The sequence below is a fragment of the Diorhabda carinulata genome, chromosome 4 (assembly GCF_026250575.1).
Source record: "Diorhabda carinulata isolate Delta chromosome 4, icDioCari1.1, whole genome shotgun sequence".
Taxonomy (NCBI): Eukaryota; Metazoa; Arthropoda; class Insecta; order Coleoptera; family Chrysomelidae; genus Diorhabda; species Diorhabda carinulata.
The window spans coordinates 33,806,325-33,823,832 of record NC_079463.1 but is presented as its reverse complement, the minus strand read 5'-3'; the positions used below and the strand labels follow the sequence as shown (position 1 = coordinate 33,823,832).

At 31.7% G+C, this 17,508-nt stretch overlaps 1 protein-coding gene across 1 annotated transcript in view; it reads left to right on the top strand.

The window, feature by feature from the left end:
* The window catches only part of LOC130893083 (obg-like ATPase 1), a 39,252-nt gene that overhangs the window by 19,361 nt on the left and 2,383 nt on the right, over window positions 1-17,508 (top strand). Inside the window, exons 4-8 of the mRNA XM_057798872.1 lie at window positions 2,085-2,212; window positions 2,424-2,599; window positions 9,739-9,816; window positions 10,260-10,357; window positions 15,316-15,462. Of these exons, the coding sequence (XP_057654855.1) occupies window positions 2,085-2,212; window positions 2,424-2,599; window positions 9,739-9,816; window positions 10,260-10,357; window positions 15,316-15,462 (627 nt within the window). The remainder of the gene's footprint in view (window positions 1-2,084; window positions 2,213-2,423; window positions 2,600-9,738; window positions 9,817-10,259; window positions 10,358-15,315; window positions 15,463-17,508) is intronic.

Sequence of the window (17,508 nt, the reverse complement as noted above, 5' to 3'; positions counted from 1 at the left end):
TTTGGAACATCGATTCGATGATATAACGATGGCATTCGCCACAATCTCCGATATGTAATTTCGTTAAAATTCAAATCAGACACTTTACAACTCGAAACGTGGTATTTGTATGATGATTCATCGTTTCGTTTACTATTTTTTTCTATATTTTTATTTGCGATTTCGATGCAGTTCTTCCAATTCGAATATTCCTATCCGTAGGATCTAAATCCGGTCTACGCGATGACCGATACAGCGTATTGTCTTGTCTACTGCTCGAATCTTGTTCCAAGCCTTCTGTGGACTCGTCCTCTTCTATGGTTAGCCTTTTAGCCTCAAAATTAGTCGTCTTGAATCATCTTTTGATTGTCTATTCACGCACAACCACTCCTCGTTTTCCTTTGAGCTTTTGGCGGGTTTAAATACCAGCTAGAACCAGATTTCTCCTTGTTTACTGTTCGAATCATGTTCCAAGCCTTCTGTGGACTCGTCCTCTTCTATGGTTAGCCTTTTAGCTTCAAAGTTAGTCGTCTTGAGTCATCTTTTGATTATCTATTCACGTACAACCACTCCTAGTTTTCCTTTAAGGTCTTGGTGGGCTTGAACACCAGCTAGAATCAGATTTCTCCTTGTTTACTGCTCGAATCTTGTTCCAAGTCTTCTGTGGACTCGTCCTTTTCTATGGTTAGCCTTTTAGCCTCAAAATTAGTCGTCTTGAGTCATCTTTTGATTATCTATTCACGCACAACCACTTCTAGTTTTCCTTTAAAGTATTGGTGGGTTTAAATACCAGCTAGAACCAGATTTCTCCTTGTTTACTGTTCGAATCATGTTCCAAGCCTTCTGTGGACTCGTCCTCTTCTATGGTTAGCCTTTTAGCTTCAAAGTTAGTCGTCTTGAGTCATCTTTTGATTATCTATTCACGTACAACCACTCCTAGTTTTCCTTTAAGGTCTTGGTGGGCTTGAACACCAGCTAGAATCAGATTTCTCCTTGTTTACTGCTCGAATCTTGTTCCAAGTCTTCTGTGGACTCGTCCTTTTCTATGGTTAGCCTTTTAGCCTCAAAATTAGTCGTCTTGAGTCATCTTTTGATTATCTATTCACGCACAACCACTTCTAGTTTTCCTTTAAAGTATTGGTGGGTTTAAATACCAGCTAGAACCAGATTTCTCCTTGTTTACTGTTCGAATCATGTTCCAAGCCTTCTGTGGACTCGTCCTCTTCTATGGTTAGCCTTTTAGCTTCAAAGTTAGTCGTCTTGAGTCATCTTTTGATTATCTATTCACGTACAACCACTCCTAGTTTTCCTTTAAGGTCTTGGTGGGCTTGAACACCAGCTAGAATCAGATTTCTCCTTGTTTACTGCTCGAATCTTGTTCCAAGTCTTCTGTGGACTCGTCCTTTTCTATGGTTAGCCTTTTAGCCTCAAAATTAGTCGTCTTGAGTCATCTTTTGATTATCTATTCACGCACAACCACTTCTAGTTTTCCTTTAAAGTATTGGTGGGTTTAAATACCAGCTAGAACCAGATTTCTCCTTGTTTACTGTTCGAATCTTGTTCCAAGTCTTCTGTGGACTCGTCCTCTTCTATGGTTAGCCTTTTAGCCTCAAAGTTAGTCGTCTTGAGTCATCTTTTGATTATCTATTCACGCACAACCACTCCTAATTTTCCTTTAAGGTCTTGGTGGACTTGAACATCAGCTAGAACAAGTCGTGGACGCTGTATCTGGGAATGACTCGTTTCTTGGACTAATTTTCCGTAGTTTGTACTTTGTTTTCAATGAAATAAAGCACCACCGGGGAATAAACCGCCCGAGATAGCCACCAAGTTAAAATCCGAAGGGAAAATTGGTAAAAAGTTATCGATAAATTACGAAACGATTTCTGATGATAAAAATGTTATATTATGAGACAATTTGGACGGAATGTTTGTTTAAACGGCGTCTACTATCCAAAACTGTATCCCAGATGGGGTTTATAATATCCCGAAGCCCCCAATTTTCAAATTTCGACGTTTTCCATACAATTCATTATGTTTTGTTGTTATAATATCGAAATATATCGACGGGGACGTTTCTACGTGTATTTATTTTTTTATTATAGCAAAGTACCGGCGTTTTTGAACGTCGTAGACATCGCGGGTCTTGTCAAAGGAGCTTCCGAAGGTCAAGGACTCGGAAACGCTTTTCTTTCACACATCAGCGCTTGCGACGCTTTGTTCCATCTTTGCAGTAAGTACATGTTATAAAAAGACATTCGGCAACGCCGTTTTAAAGGTTTTTCTAGATTTATCCAACGACGAAACTTGGAAAACGATTTTCCATCTTCAATTCTTATATTTTATCGTTTTTTTTTCCACAATTTGTATTTTTTCATGTAACTTACGTAATTTGTAAGAATTCGATGTTGAAAATATGTTTTTGTGAAACTATTTCGTACCAGGGGCGTTCGAAGACGACGACGTAACCCACGTAGAAGGCGAAGTGGATCCGGTTAGAGATTTGGACGTGATCTGCGAGGAATTGCGATTGAAAGACGAAGACATGTTGACGAAAAACTTGGAGAAACTCGAAAGGACCGTAGTCAGAGGCAACGACAAAAAACTAAAACCCGAATACGTGAGTATTTTATTAGAACGCCTCGTATAACTATCCATCGATATGAAAATAATGACGATGTCGTTTTTTTTTTTTTTTGGTTGTTGTAATTGAATAATGGGTTCGTGTTATTATTATTATTATTAGTAACAAAGAGTATCTTTTCGAGATCACGCTGACTCTATTTTGACTGCTCATTGACGTTGCTAATGGGACGACACCTGCGGCTCCGCGGGTCGAAAACTCCCGCTGGGGAACGCGACATGGGGGCCGAACGCGATCCGCCCCAAGACGCAGCGGTATCCGCCCGGCCCGTGCCCGTACAAATATACCCGATAGGGAAATATCGATCGAAAAAAAAAAATAGCTGGAAAATTATAAAAAAAGATTTTTCGAAATATCGCATTTTTGATATTTTCTATCGACGTTTTTACCAATTTCCGGTTTTTTTTTTCAATTTTTTCTCTATTTTCTTCTTCCCGTTTATTTGGTTGTTGTCTATAATCATTTTTTGATCGGTTTCATCCCCTGTTTTTCCACTTTTCTTTCTTTCGTACATTTTTTTATTCTTTTTTATTATTTTTCTTCATTTTCTTCTTCCTGTCTATTCAATTGTTGACGTACAAAACATCCCATCGCGAAATTATCCTTTTTTTTGGTTTTTCCTTGTTTTTATCTGTTTTTTTTCTCTCGTATTCTTCGTTTCAGCCTTTTTTCTTCAGTTTTTTATTTTATCATCCTCTTTTTTCCAACAACCCTCGTATCTTCTTCATTTTTTTCGTCCTATTCTTCGTTAATACGCCAATTTTGATGTTTTATCCCTTTTCTACGTTCCTTAACCTTTTCTTCTCCCATTCATACACGTTTTTACCTCATTTTCCTCTTTTTCCGCCTTTTTTTTTCTTTCTCCAATTCCTTTGCCCATTTCTTTCCATTTTCTCCCTGTCCGGTGTCAATTTGTTTATTCCATTGTTTGTTAACGTCCCTTGGAACGATTTTTATTCTTTTTTTTTCCTTTTCCAATCTTCTCCTTTTTTGAATTTCCATCTTTTTAACCGTTTTTTTCTGTTTTCTCTATTTTTCCAACAACCCTCGTACAACTGTTCGTTTTTATTTCTTATTTTTTCGTTTTTTTTTCGTCCTATTCCTCGCTAATTCGTTGTTTTATCCCTTTTCTACGTTCCTTCATCTTTTATTCTCCCATTCATACACGTTTTTACCTCATTTTCCTCTTTTTCCGCCTTTTTTTTTTCTTTCTCCAATTCCTTTGCCCATTTCTTTCCATTTTCTCCCTGTCCGGTGTCAATTTGTTTATTCCATTGTTTGTTAACGTCCCTTGGAACGATTTTTATTCTTTTTTTTTCCTTTTCCAATCTTCTCCTTTTTTGAATTTCCATCTTTTTACCCGATTTTTCCTGTTTTCTCTATTTTTCCAACAACCCTCGTACAACTGTTCGTTTTTATTTCTTATTTTTTCGTTTTTTTTCGTCCTATTTCTCGCTAATTCGTTGTTTTATCCCTTTTCTACGTTCCTTAATCTTTTATTCTCCCATTCATACACGGTTTTACCTCATTTTCCTCTTTTTCCACCTTTTTTCTTCTTTCTCCAATTCCTTTTCCCATTTCTTTCCATTTTCTCCCTGTCCGGTGCCAATTTGTTTATTAGATTGTTTGTTAACGTCCCTTAAAACGATTTTTATTCTTTTTTTTTTCCTTTTCCAATCTTCTCCTTTTTTGAATTTCCATCTTTTTAACCGTTTTTTTCTGTTTTCTTTATTTTTCCAACAACCCTCGTACACCTACTCGTTTTTATTTCTTATTTCTATCGTCTGTCATTTTTCTTCGTCCTATTCCTCGCTAATTCGTTGTTTTATCCCTTTTCTACGTTCCTTAATCTTTTATTCTCCCATTCATACACGTTTTTACCTCATTTTCCTCTTTTTCCACCATTTTTCTTCTTTCTCCAATTCCTTTTCCCATTTCTTTCCATTTTCTCCCTGTCCGGTGCCAATTTGTTTATTAGATTGTTTGTTAACGTCCCTTAAAACGATTTTTATTCTTTTTTTTTTCCTTTTCCAGTCTTCTCCTTTTGAATTTCCATCTTTTTACCCGATTTTTCCTGTTTTCTCTATTTTTCCAACAACCCTCGTACAACTGTTCGTTTTTATTTCTTATTTTTTCGTTTTTTTTCGTCCTATTTCTCGCTAATTCGTTGTTTTATCCCTTTTCTACGTTCCTTCATCTTTTATTCTCCCATTCATACACATTTTTACCTCATTTTCCTCTTTTTCCGCCTTTTTTTTTCTTTCTCCAATTCCTTTGCCCATTTCTTTCCATTTTCTCCCTGTCCGGTGTCAATTTGTTTATTCCATTGTTTGTTAACGTCCCTTGGAACGATTTTTATTCTTTTTTTTTCCTTTTCCAATCTTCTCCTTTTTTGAATTTCCATCTTTTTAACCGTTTTTTTCTGTTTTCTCTATTTTTCCAACAACCCTCGTACAACTGTTCGTTTTTATTTCTTATTTTTTCGTTTTTTTTCGTCCTATTCCTCGCTAATTCGTTGTTTTATCCCTTTTCTACGTTCCTTAATCTTTTATTCTCCCATTCATACACGTTTTTACCTCATTTTCCTCTTTTTCCACCTTTTTTCTTCTTTCTCCAATTCCTTTTCCCATTTCTTTCCATTTTCTCCCTGTCCGGTGCCAATTTGTTTATTAGATTGTTTGTTAACGTCCCTTAAAACGATTTTTATTCTTTTTTTTTTCCTTTTCCAATCTTCTCCTTTTTTGAATTTCCATCTTTTTAACCGTTTTTTTCTGTTTTCTTTATTTTTCCAACAACCCTCGTACACCTACTCGTTTTTATTTCTTATTTCTATCGTCTGCCATTTTTCTTCGTCCTATTCCTCGCTAATTCGTTGTTTTATCCCTTTTCTACGTTCCTTCATCTTTTATTCTCCCATTCATACACGTTTTTACCTCATTTTCCTCTTTTTCCTCGATTTTTCTTCTTTCTCCAATTCCTTTTCCCATTTCTTTCCATTTTCTCCCTGTCCGGTGCCAATTTGTTTATTAGATTGTTTATTAACGTCCCTTAAAACGATTTTTATTCTTTTTTTTTCCTTTTCCAGTCTTCTCCTTTTGAATTTCCATCTTTTTACCCGATTTTTCCTGTTTTCTCTATTTTTCCAACAACCCTCGTACAACTGTTCGTTTTTATTTCTTATTTTTTCGTTTTTTTTCGTCCTATTTCTCGCTAATTCGTTGTTTTATCCCTTTTCTACGTTCCTTCATCTTTTATTCTCCCATTCCACCTCTTTTTGACATTTCTCCTCTTATCATTTTGTTTTTTTTCCTCCGTTTGTACTTTTCTTCTCCCTTTGCCGCGCCAATCCAATTACTCCGTTGTTTCATCTCTTTTTTTTACTATTTTTACCTCTGTCCATCTCATTATTTTTTAGTCTTTTCCTTTTCATCCTTTTTTTACCCTTTTTTCAATCATTTTCGTGTAATTTTTCATCTTTCCCCCCATATTTTTCATTTCTCTATTCCCTTATACAACTTACCGTTCGAATTTCCATAATCTGTTATTTTCTCCATTCGGATTTTCCTTCTTCCTTTACCTCGCCGAACCAATCGCATTTTCTCCGTTTTTTTGATTACTCCTTCCTTTTAGATCCGCTTCGATTTGTTAGGTTAGTTATCGAATACCCCCGGTACAAGTTGTCGTTCGGCGCGTTACCAAATAAAACACCTCCGACGTACAACACGAAAATTTAATTAAACATTTCTATTCACGCTCGTTCTATACGTAAAAAAAAAATCGAAATACTCCATCAATCAAAAAATATTTCTAGGTACGTATATCAATGACACGACATAAAATTGTTTTACCTGTTTTGCATTCGACAACATTCGAATTGTATGACTGGGCATCTTTTACGAAACGTGGTACATGGAAATTTAAATAAATACAAAAGTTTGTGAGTGATATTATGTAAATGAATTGCGCGTGCGTCGTGTGTGGTCCGAGACGCGGTTTAGATTCGATCTCTTCAAATTACGTCATATTCTAAACAAATCCGACGTTGCCATATCGCCGTTAATTCTGCGATAGTTTATTAATCGCCAGTGTATAATGAAAGTTTTTATTATAAATAACCGAGTGAATAATAACTTACGTTATACGCGTGTAGAATACTATATTTTATACGCGACTACTAAATATTTTTGTTGCCGGAAAATTTCATTTTCAACATGATCAAAAAATAATCAGAAATTTTTGACATGCTTGTATAAAAAGCTTCATATTTCAAAATCTATAAGACATATCGATTTATTTTTGATATGATTCGATCGAGGAATTATGTGTCCAAGTAACTTTCCATATTGGAATCAACAATTTCATTTTTGTGAGAAATATACAGGGTTCAATTTTAAGTAATATTTTTTTTTAATAAAACCAATATATAAATTTATAGTGTCCACAGTTGTGGACTGGCAATGTTGTAATATAGAAAAATCGAAAGGGGAACGTTGTTTCTACCCTAAAAAAAATACAACAACCCCCTCTTTATCATACAAAGGAAGTTATATAACAAAATGTTTGAAATTAAGAAACAAAATTTAATATTTCGAAAGGGGGGCCCATTGGCTCTAAAAATAAAAAAAATCACTTTAGATTCCGCTAAATTTCTGTGTTAAAGACTTTTTTAATACGGGGTGTTGAAAAAAGATCAGTTATCCTGAAAAAAAAATTAATATAGACGAAAATTTAAAAAAAAAATTCATAAAAACCGGATTTTACGAAAAACTATACATTTTACAAGGAAACTACCATAATTTTTGAATTTTTCAGAAAAAATAACTTATCGTTTCGTGGTTTTTCACATAATTTCATTGAAAATGTATATTTTTAACTATTATAACGAATTATACGTAAATTAAAAAAAATTGACGTGCTTGTATAAAAAATTCAATATTTCCGAAACCATTCGAGATATCGATTTATTTTTCATAAGAATCGATTGAGAAAACTTGGTTCTAAATGAATGTTCATATTGAACTCTTTCAGTTTCATATATGTAAGAAATATACAGGGTGAAAGTTGTAGTAAATCTTTTTTTCGAAAAATAACACTATTAAAATTTGTAGTACCTACGTTTGTGAACTGGCAACGTTGTAATACAAAAAAATCGAAAGGGGAACGTTGATACTACCCAAAAAAAATTACAACGACCCCCTCTTGATCATAGAAAGGAAGTTATATAACAAAATTGAAAAAAAAAATGGCGTGCTTGCATAAAAAATTCAATATTTCCGAAACCATTCGAGATATCGATTTATTTTTCATAAGAATCGATTGAGAAAACTTGTGTCTAAATGAATGTTCATATTGAACTCTTTCAGTTTCATATATGTAAGAAATATACAGGGTGAAAGCTGTAGTAAATCTTTTTTCGAAAAATAACACTATTAAAATTTGTAGTACCTACGTTTGTGAACTGGCAACGTTGTAATACAAAAAAATCGAAAGGGGAACGTTGAAACTGCCCTAAAAAAATTACAACGACCCCCTCTTGATCATAGAAAGGAAGTTATATAACAAAATTGAAAAAAAAAATGACGTGCTTGCATAAAAAATTCAATATTTCCGAAACCATTCGAGATATCGATTTATTTTTCATAAGAATCGATTGAGAAAACTTGTGTCTAAATGAATGTTCATATTGAACTCTTTCAGTTTCATATATGTAAGAAATATACAGGGTGAAAGCTGTAGTAAATCTTTTTTCGAAAAATAACACTATTAAAATTTGTAGTACCTACGTTTGTGAACTGGCAACGTTGTAATACAAAAAAATCGAAAGGGGAACGTTGATACTGCCCTAAAACAATTACAACGACCCCCTCTTGATCATAGAAAGGAAGTTATATAACAAAATTGAAAAAAAAAATGACGTGCTTGCATAAAAAATTCAATATTTCCGAAACCATTCGAGATATCGATTTATTTTTCATAAGAATCGATTGAGAAAACTTGGTTCTAAATGAATGTTCATATTGAACTCTTTCAGTTTCATATATGTAAGAAATATACAGGGTGAAAGTTGTAGTAAATCTTTTTTTCGAAAAATAACACTATTAAAATTTGTAGTACCTACGTTTGTGAACTGGCAACGTTGTAATACAAAAAAATCGAAAGGGGAACGTTGATACTACCCAAAAAAAATTACAACGACCCCCTCTTGATCATAGAAAGGAAGTTATATAACAAAATTGAAAAAAAAAATGGCGTGCTTGCATAAAAAATTCAATATTTCCGAAACCATTCGAGATATCGATTTATTTTTCATAAGAATCGATTGAGAAAACTTGTGTCTAAATGAATGTTCATATTGAACTCTTTCAGTTTCATATATGTAAGAAATATACAGGGTGAAAGCTGTAGTAAATCTTTTTTCGAAAAATAACACTATTAAAATTTGTAGTACCTACGTTTGTGAACTGGCAACGTTGTAATACAAAAAAATCGAAAGGGGAACGTTGAAACTGCCCTAAAAAAATTACAACGACCCCCTCTTGATCATAGAAAGGAAGTTATATAACAAAATTGAAAAAAAAAATGACGTGCTTGCATAAAAAATTCAATATTTCCGAAACCATTCGAGATATCGATTTATTTTTCATAAGAATCGATTGAGAAAACTTGTGTCTAAATGAATGTTCATATTGGACTCTTTCAGTTTCATATATGTAAGAAATATACAGGGTGAAAGCTGTAGTAAATCTTTTTTCGAAAAATAACACTATTAAAATTTGTAGTACCTACGTTTGTGAACTGGCAACGTTGTAATACAAAAAAATCGAAAGGGGAACGTTGATACTACCCAAAAAAAATTACAACGACCCCCTCTCGATCATACGAAGCGAGTTATAAAAAAAAATTCATCTCAGATTTCCCTAAATTTTCGAAAGGATTTTTCGATACGAAAAAAAATGTCAGTATCCCGAAAAAAAAAATCGAAATTTCCCGAAAATTGTACATTTAATCCCGAAACAAACATAATTTATAAATTTTTCGATCAAAAATACCTGATATGCTGGTAGCATCGTCCTGGAACCACGTACTAGGATCTGAAAGCGAATTATCTCTTTCAGGATACGTTAATGAAAATCAAACAAGTCCTTGTAGACGAAAAGAAACATATCAGATTCGCCGATTGGGATTCCAAAGACGTAAGTATATTATTTCCGTCGCCATTTTGAAATTTATCATATTTTCGTAACTCCACTGGTAATAATTGTTTCATCAATATCGAATTTATCATTACGTCACCCATTTTTTCTTCGATAAAACTATTCCGATATCAAATAAAATCGAAACGACATTTAAATCGTGTTCGAGTTTAAATTTCGCGCTACCCCCGTATCGAGAATGTCGATGTGGTATAATAATCGCCACCCGGCGATTTAAGGCGTGTTCAATAATAATAATAACCATCGATATCGTTTCTTTTTGTCTTCTTCTTTTTTTTGTTATTTAGCATATCGATTTATCATTCGAATTCTAAACGACACGTTCGCGATTTTAAACGTCAAACTTCAAAATTTGATAATTATGTCAAATCCGTCAACGTCAATTATTGATTTTGTTTAACGCATTTTTAATTTGATTCCAGATTGAAATCCTTAACAAATATTTATTTTTAACGTCGAAACCTGCGATGTATCTAGTTAATTTGTCCGAAAAGGATTATATTAAAAGAAAAAACAAATGGTAAGTGGGTAATTTCAAATTTTCAACTACGACATTGAATTTTACAAAATATTTGCAATCAAAATCGACGTTTCGTAACCAGTATATCAAAATATAATATCGAACGATCCAAACCGCCTCCGTTACCATCAATCGTCGTTAATTCGCCATTGAATCTCATAAAATGAATTCAGCGATGAAGATCTGACAATATTTATAGAGAGAACTTAATTAATTTGATGGATGACGTCCTGTATAATATAAACTTCGATTCCGCCACGAATTTATTTTATAATGAAGAAAATTTAGAACCGAAAGATAAATAACGAATTAAAAATATATTGTATCGACTTTAACGTCTTGTATCTCGAAAAATATCAATAGGAACGAATAATTTTCTTGTTTAGTTTTGAAAATATCGAACAAGAACGAAAATTTAAATCTATTCAGTAAGAATCGTACGTTGATTAATATATGGGACAAACAATTATTGGTGTATGTTGAAGATTTAACGTACATATTCGTATTGGACGAAAAATATTTGTTATATAAGAAAAAATCGATGAGAATCAGTAAAAATATATAAAAAAAAAACAAAATATATAACAATCCTTATATTTTCTGATAGTTTTTTATACTGCAATTGGAAAATTTGTTATGAAAATCTTGTAACGAGAATATTTATTTTTGATTGAGTATCGCGATTTGTACGTTAAGGAAAATATGGGTCAAACAGGCAGTCGTATATATTTAAGAATAAATGAACATAAATATACGAAAAATGGAGTGTCTTGTGTCAAAATGAATGGAAAATTCGTAAAAATTAATGAAAAACTAGATGTCTGGGAAAATTATGACATTTTACTGATGTATACACAAAATAATTCATATGAAATTCCGATTAAAAGTCCCGTAGACCTTCAAAATACAATAATAATTTGAAAAAATCGTAATTCGTACGTTGAGGAATATATAGGACAAACAGGCAGGCGTATATGTTCAAGAATTAACGATCATTTTCATATTCGGTACAAAATATACGAAAAAATGTGTGAAATGGGTCAAAATGAAGAAAAATGAGTAGAAAATTTGTGAAAATTGATAAAAAAAACGAAAAAACTAGATTTTTAAGAAATTATGACTATTTTTGACATTTTACTGACTTATATGCAAGATAATTCATATGAAATTCCGATTAAAAGTATCGTAGACGTTCAAAATACAAAAATAATTTGAAAAAATCGTAATTTGTACGTTTAAGAATATATAGGACAAACAGGCAGACGTATATGTTCAAGAATTAAGGAACATTTTCATATTCGGTACAAAATATACGAAAAAAATGTGTAACCTACGTCAAAATGAAGAAAAATGAGTAGAAAATTTGTGAAAATTGATAAAAAAAAACGAAAAAACTAGATTTTTAAGAAATTATGACTATTTTTGACATTTTACTGACTTATACACAAGATAATTCATATGAAATTCCGATTAAAAGTCCCGTAGACGTTCAAAATACAAAAATAATTTGAAAAAATCGTAATTTGTACGTTTAAGAATATATAGGACAAACAGGCAGACGTATATGTTCAAGAATTAAGGAACATTTTCATATTCGGTACAAAATATACGAAAAAAATGTGTAACCTACGTCAAAATGAAGAAAAATGAGTAGAAAATTTGTGAAAATTGATAAAAAAAACGAAAAAACTAGATTTTTAAGAAATTATGACTATTTTTGACATTTTACTGACTTATACACAAGATAATTCATATGAAATTCCGATTAAAAGTCCCGTAGACGTTTAAAATACAAAAATAATTTGAAAAAATCGTAATTTGTACGTTTAAGAATATATAGGACAAACAGGCAGACGTATATGTTCAAGAATTAAGGAACATTTTCATATTCGGTACAAAATATACGAAAAAAATGTGTAACCTACGTCAAAATGAAGAAAAATGAGTAGAAAATTTGTGAAAATTGATAAAAAAAAACGAAAAAACTAGATTTTTAAGAAATTATGACTATTTTTGACATTTTACTGACTTATACACAAGATAATTCATATGAAATTCCGATTAAAAGTCCCGTAGACGTTCAAAATACAAAAATAATTTGAAAAAATCGTAATTTGTACGTTTAAGAATATATAGGACAAACAGGCAGACGTATATGTTCAAGAATTAAGGAACATTTTCATATTCGGTACAAAATATACGAAAAAAATGTGTAACCTACGTCAAAATGAAGAAAAATGAGTAGAAAATTTGTGAAAATTGATAAAAAAAACGAAAAAACTAGATTTTTAAGAAATTATGACTATTTTTGACATTTTACTGACTTATACACAAGATAATTCATATGAAATTCCGATTAAAAGTCCCGTAGACGTTTAAAATACAAAAATAATTTGAAAAAATCGTAATTTGTACGTTTAAGAATATATAGGACAAACAGGCAGACGTATATGTTCAAGAATTAAGGAACATTTTCATATTCGGTACAAAATATACGAAAAAAATGTGTAACCTACGTCAAAATGAAGAAAAATGAGTAGAAAATTTGTGAAAATTGATAAAAAAAAACGAAAAAACTAGATTTTTAAGAAATTATGACTATTTTTGACATTTTACTGACTTATACACAAGATAATTCATATGAAATTCCGATTAAAAGTCCCGTAGACGTTCAAAATACAAAAATAATTTGAAAAAATCGTAATTTGTACGTTTAAGAATATATAGGACAAACAGGCAGACGTATATGTTCAAGAATTAAGGAACATTTTCATATTCGGTACAAAATATACGAAAAAAATGTGTAACCTACGTCAAAATGAAGAAAAATGAGTAGAAAATTTGTGAAAATTGATAAAAAAAACGAAAAAACTAGATTTTTAAGAAATTATGACTATTTTTGACATTTTACTGACTTATACACAAGATAATTCATATGAAATTCCGATTAAAAGTCCCGTAGACGTTCAAAATACAAAAATAATTTGAAAAAATCGTAATTTGTACGTTTAAGAATATATAGGACAAACAGGCAGACGTATATGTTCAAGAATTAAGGAACATTTTCATATTCGGTACAAAATATACGAAAAAAATGTGTAACCTACGTCAAAATGAAGAAAAATGAGTAGAAAATTTGTGAAAATTGATAAAAAAAAACGAAAAAACTAGATTTTTAAGAAATTATGACTATTTTTGACATTTTACTGACTTATACACAAGATAATTCATATGAAATTCCGATTAAAAGTCCCGTAGACGTTCAAAATACAAAAATAATTTGAAAAAATCGTAATTTGTACGTTTAAGAATATATAGGACAAACAGGCAGACGTATATGTTCAAGAATTAAGGAACATTTTCATATTCGGTACAAAATATACGAAAAAAATGTGTAACCTACGTCAAAATGAAGAAAAATGAGTAGAAAATTTGTGAAAATTGATAAAAAAAAAACGAAAAAACTAGATTTTTAAGAAATTATGACTATTTTTGACATTTTACTGACTTATACACAAGATAATTCATATGAAATTCCGATTAAAAGTCCCGTAGACGTTCAAAATACAAAAATAATTTGAAAAAATCGTAATTTGTACGTTTAAGAATATATAGGACAAACAGGCAGACGTATATGTTCAAGAATTAAGGAACATTTTCATATTCGGTACAAAATATACGAAAAAAATGTGTAACCTACGTCAAAATGAAGAAAAATGAGTAGAAAATTTGTGAAAATTGATAAAAAAAACGAAAAAACTAGATTTTTAAGAAATTATGACTATTTTTGACATTTTACTGACTTATACACAAGATAATTCATATGAAATTCCGATTAAAAGTCCCGTAGACGTTCAAAATACAAAAATAATTTGAAAAAATCGTAATTTGTACGTTTAAGAATATATAGGACAAACAGGCAGACGTATATGTTCAAGAATTAAGGAACATTTTCATATTCGGTACAAAATATACGAAAAAAATGTGTAACCTACGTCAAAATGAAGAAAAATGAGTAGAAAATTTGTGAAAATTGATAAAAAAAACGAAAAAACTAGATTTTTAAGAAATTATGACTATTTTTGACATTTTACTGACTTATACACAAGATAATTCATATGAAATTCCGATTAAAAGTCCCGTAGACGTTCAAAATACAAAAATAATTTGAAAAAATCGTAATTTGTACGTTTAAGAATATATAGGACAAACAGGCAGACGTATATGTTCAAGAATTAAGGAACATTTTCATATTCGGTACAAAATATACGAAAAAAATGTGTAACCTACGTCAAAATGAAGAAAAATGAGTAGAAAATTTGTGAAAATTGATAAAAAAAAACGAAAAAACTAGATTTTTAAGAAATTATGACTATTTTTGACATTTTACTGACTTATACACAAGATAATTCATATGAAATTCCGATTAAAAGTCCCGTAGACGTTCAAAATACAAAAATAATTTGAAAAAATCGTAATTTGTACGTTTAAGAATATATAGGACAAACAGGCAGACGTATATGTTCAAGAATTAAGGTACATACTTATAATCGACAAAAGATATTGCCAAAATGGCTTGAAAATGTTGGTTTGGAATAAATAATTTTGAACAACAAAGAATAAAATTTTATTAAAATCGAAATTTCGTTTATCGAACAACCCGTACGTGAATTAAAAGGTAACTATATTCAAGCTGTCACTAATTACTCGACCTACATCCCAAAAAAACCATCATTCGAATTATCCCAATTAAATTTGAATCGGAATTCTGAAGGAATAATAACACATCTTTCCAACAAAAAAAAATACATTTTGCGGTTTATATTCTTCTTCTTTTTTGTTTGTTTGTTTGTTTTGTTTGACTGATTTGTTAATCCCTTCACGATAGAATCGTTCGACATATGTCCGACGCGGTAACCGAACGCCAGGTAAAATTAATTTGTGCGTCTTAAAAATAGGTTGATTAAAATCAAAGAATGGGTCGACAAAAACGATCCCGGATCGATCATTATACCGTTTTCGGGAGCGTTCGAACAAAAATTGCTCGAAGAATTCGACGATCCACTATTGCGGAAAAAATATCTAGAAGATAACGCCACAACTAGGTAAGAAAAATTATTTTTTTTTCAATAATTATACTCCTCCGATAACACAAACCGTGAAGCCGGTACTGTTATTATGTAATTGGTGAATGCGCCGCTTACTTATTTACCGTATTAATATTTTATTTTATTTTTTGTAACCTGTTTACAATAAGTTGTCGTTTTTATAATTTTTTTCTTTGGTTTACGGTAAATTACAGATTTCCAGGACATCGAAAATGTAAATAGCGTGTTTAGTATGTAAATCGTAAATAAATTACGAGGGTTATTCATAAAATAATATTGTGCGGAACTAAAAAGTGATTACGTCGAAAAAATCGGGCTGGATACGTCTCTGTTTTCTTATTTAGAAAGAAATTGACGTCGTTAAACTAAATTTAAGGTCGTTAGTGTCAATTTTAATGAATTAGAATGTCCCTAAATACGTTTAAATATAGGGTTATTCACATATTACCGAATTCCGATGAATAGCGAAAGGACGAATGGTTCAAGGACGAAATTTTTTCGAAATTACGTGTTGACAAAACGTGAAGGAATTTAAAAAATGGTCTGGAAATAATTGTGCTCAAGAAATAAGGGAAGTTTAGAAGAAAATGTCCGAGAAAAATACAAGAAATTAAAGAAGAAGAAATTTGACAGACGACAGATAATGTCAATGTCAAAGTTATGCGGTATTTTGACAACGCTAGTTTAGAAAGAAGACTTGAGAGTGATTTTAGTGAAAAAACTGAGTTTGAAATTTAGTAAAAACCGTTTTACAGAAACCTAATATTTTATTTGAACCGAAGTTGAAGTTTGTATGGCCGAAATTTTTCGAAAAATACGACAATTCGTACTAAAGATTGTACAGTTGAAAATTTAACGAGCGAAATCATGAAATGAACAAAAAAAAAATAGAAAAATGTTTCGAAAAACACGAATTCGACGCTGGTATAACCGAAACGTCTTATTAGTCTTTATGGTTTCGATTCAATTTGCAAAATTTACGATTATCGACACGCAATCTTGTCTAATAGACGTATCCACGTAAACGTTTTATACCAGGCACTGATAAACAAATTATTTAACGAGAAAAATCGAATCGGACGCGACGCTTCAACACAAAACGACTTAATACGAAAACAATTCCGGAAACGAAAAATAACCCGAGGAGACTAAATCTGGTAAATAGACTGCATTTTGTACATTGTAATAACGGATTTATCACCCGGTGGATTGTATTGAAGAAACAACGCCTTCTACTAAACCGAACGCGTCCGTTTTTCCTTCATTTCCTTCCTTGTGGAGTCGCCAACTCATTTGGTCGACTGTTGGTCTGCGCAGTCTCGTCGAAACTCCAATATTTCACCGAATCGATCACATCGGATTGCGATGTGTCACGATTTAAGTAAATCCTCCAAAGAATCGGGGTTGTACAATTTTTTTTCGATCTACCCCGATTGAAAATTTACAAAAAATAAATTCATTTCGATTTCCGACCACGGAATCGTCTTCATCGGCCCGGTAATTCCTTCCCCCGTAATTATAGGTTTCGAGATCGAACTGTCTCTCTTCAAAAAAAAAAAAAAAAATAATATACAGAGTACAGATGCTATTATTGTCATTAAGTTTAATTTTTCCGTTGCCGAGACGTATAACGCATCGAAAATGAGGTTAAAACGGTCCGGATCTAGACACGAATCGATCTTCGGATAAAAATTTACCGAAAAATATTTTCGGTTGTACGGCTCGAAGGACCACATTCTAATTTTTGTGTCCGCTTGTTACGCGGACTAAAAAATTCGTAAATCGACGCATAGATGGAGTTAATAATATGATTTTCAATTAGACATAACCTCAAAAAAACTCGCGTTCTAAAAAAATAGCGCGATGGTTCTCATTGTGGCCGAGAAGAAGAAGAAGCGGGCGGAGAAAAACTTGGAGAAATAGAAAAACATCCAGGATTTAAAGGCGTTTATTTTGAAACCAAAATATGGAAATTATTCAAACTTACAAGGAAGTTACAAGCAAAAGACTTTCCGAAGAAGATATCGCGATGAAATTATGGAA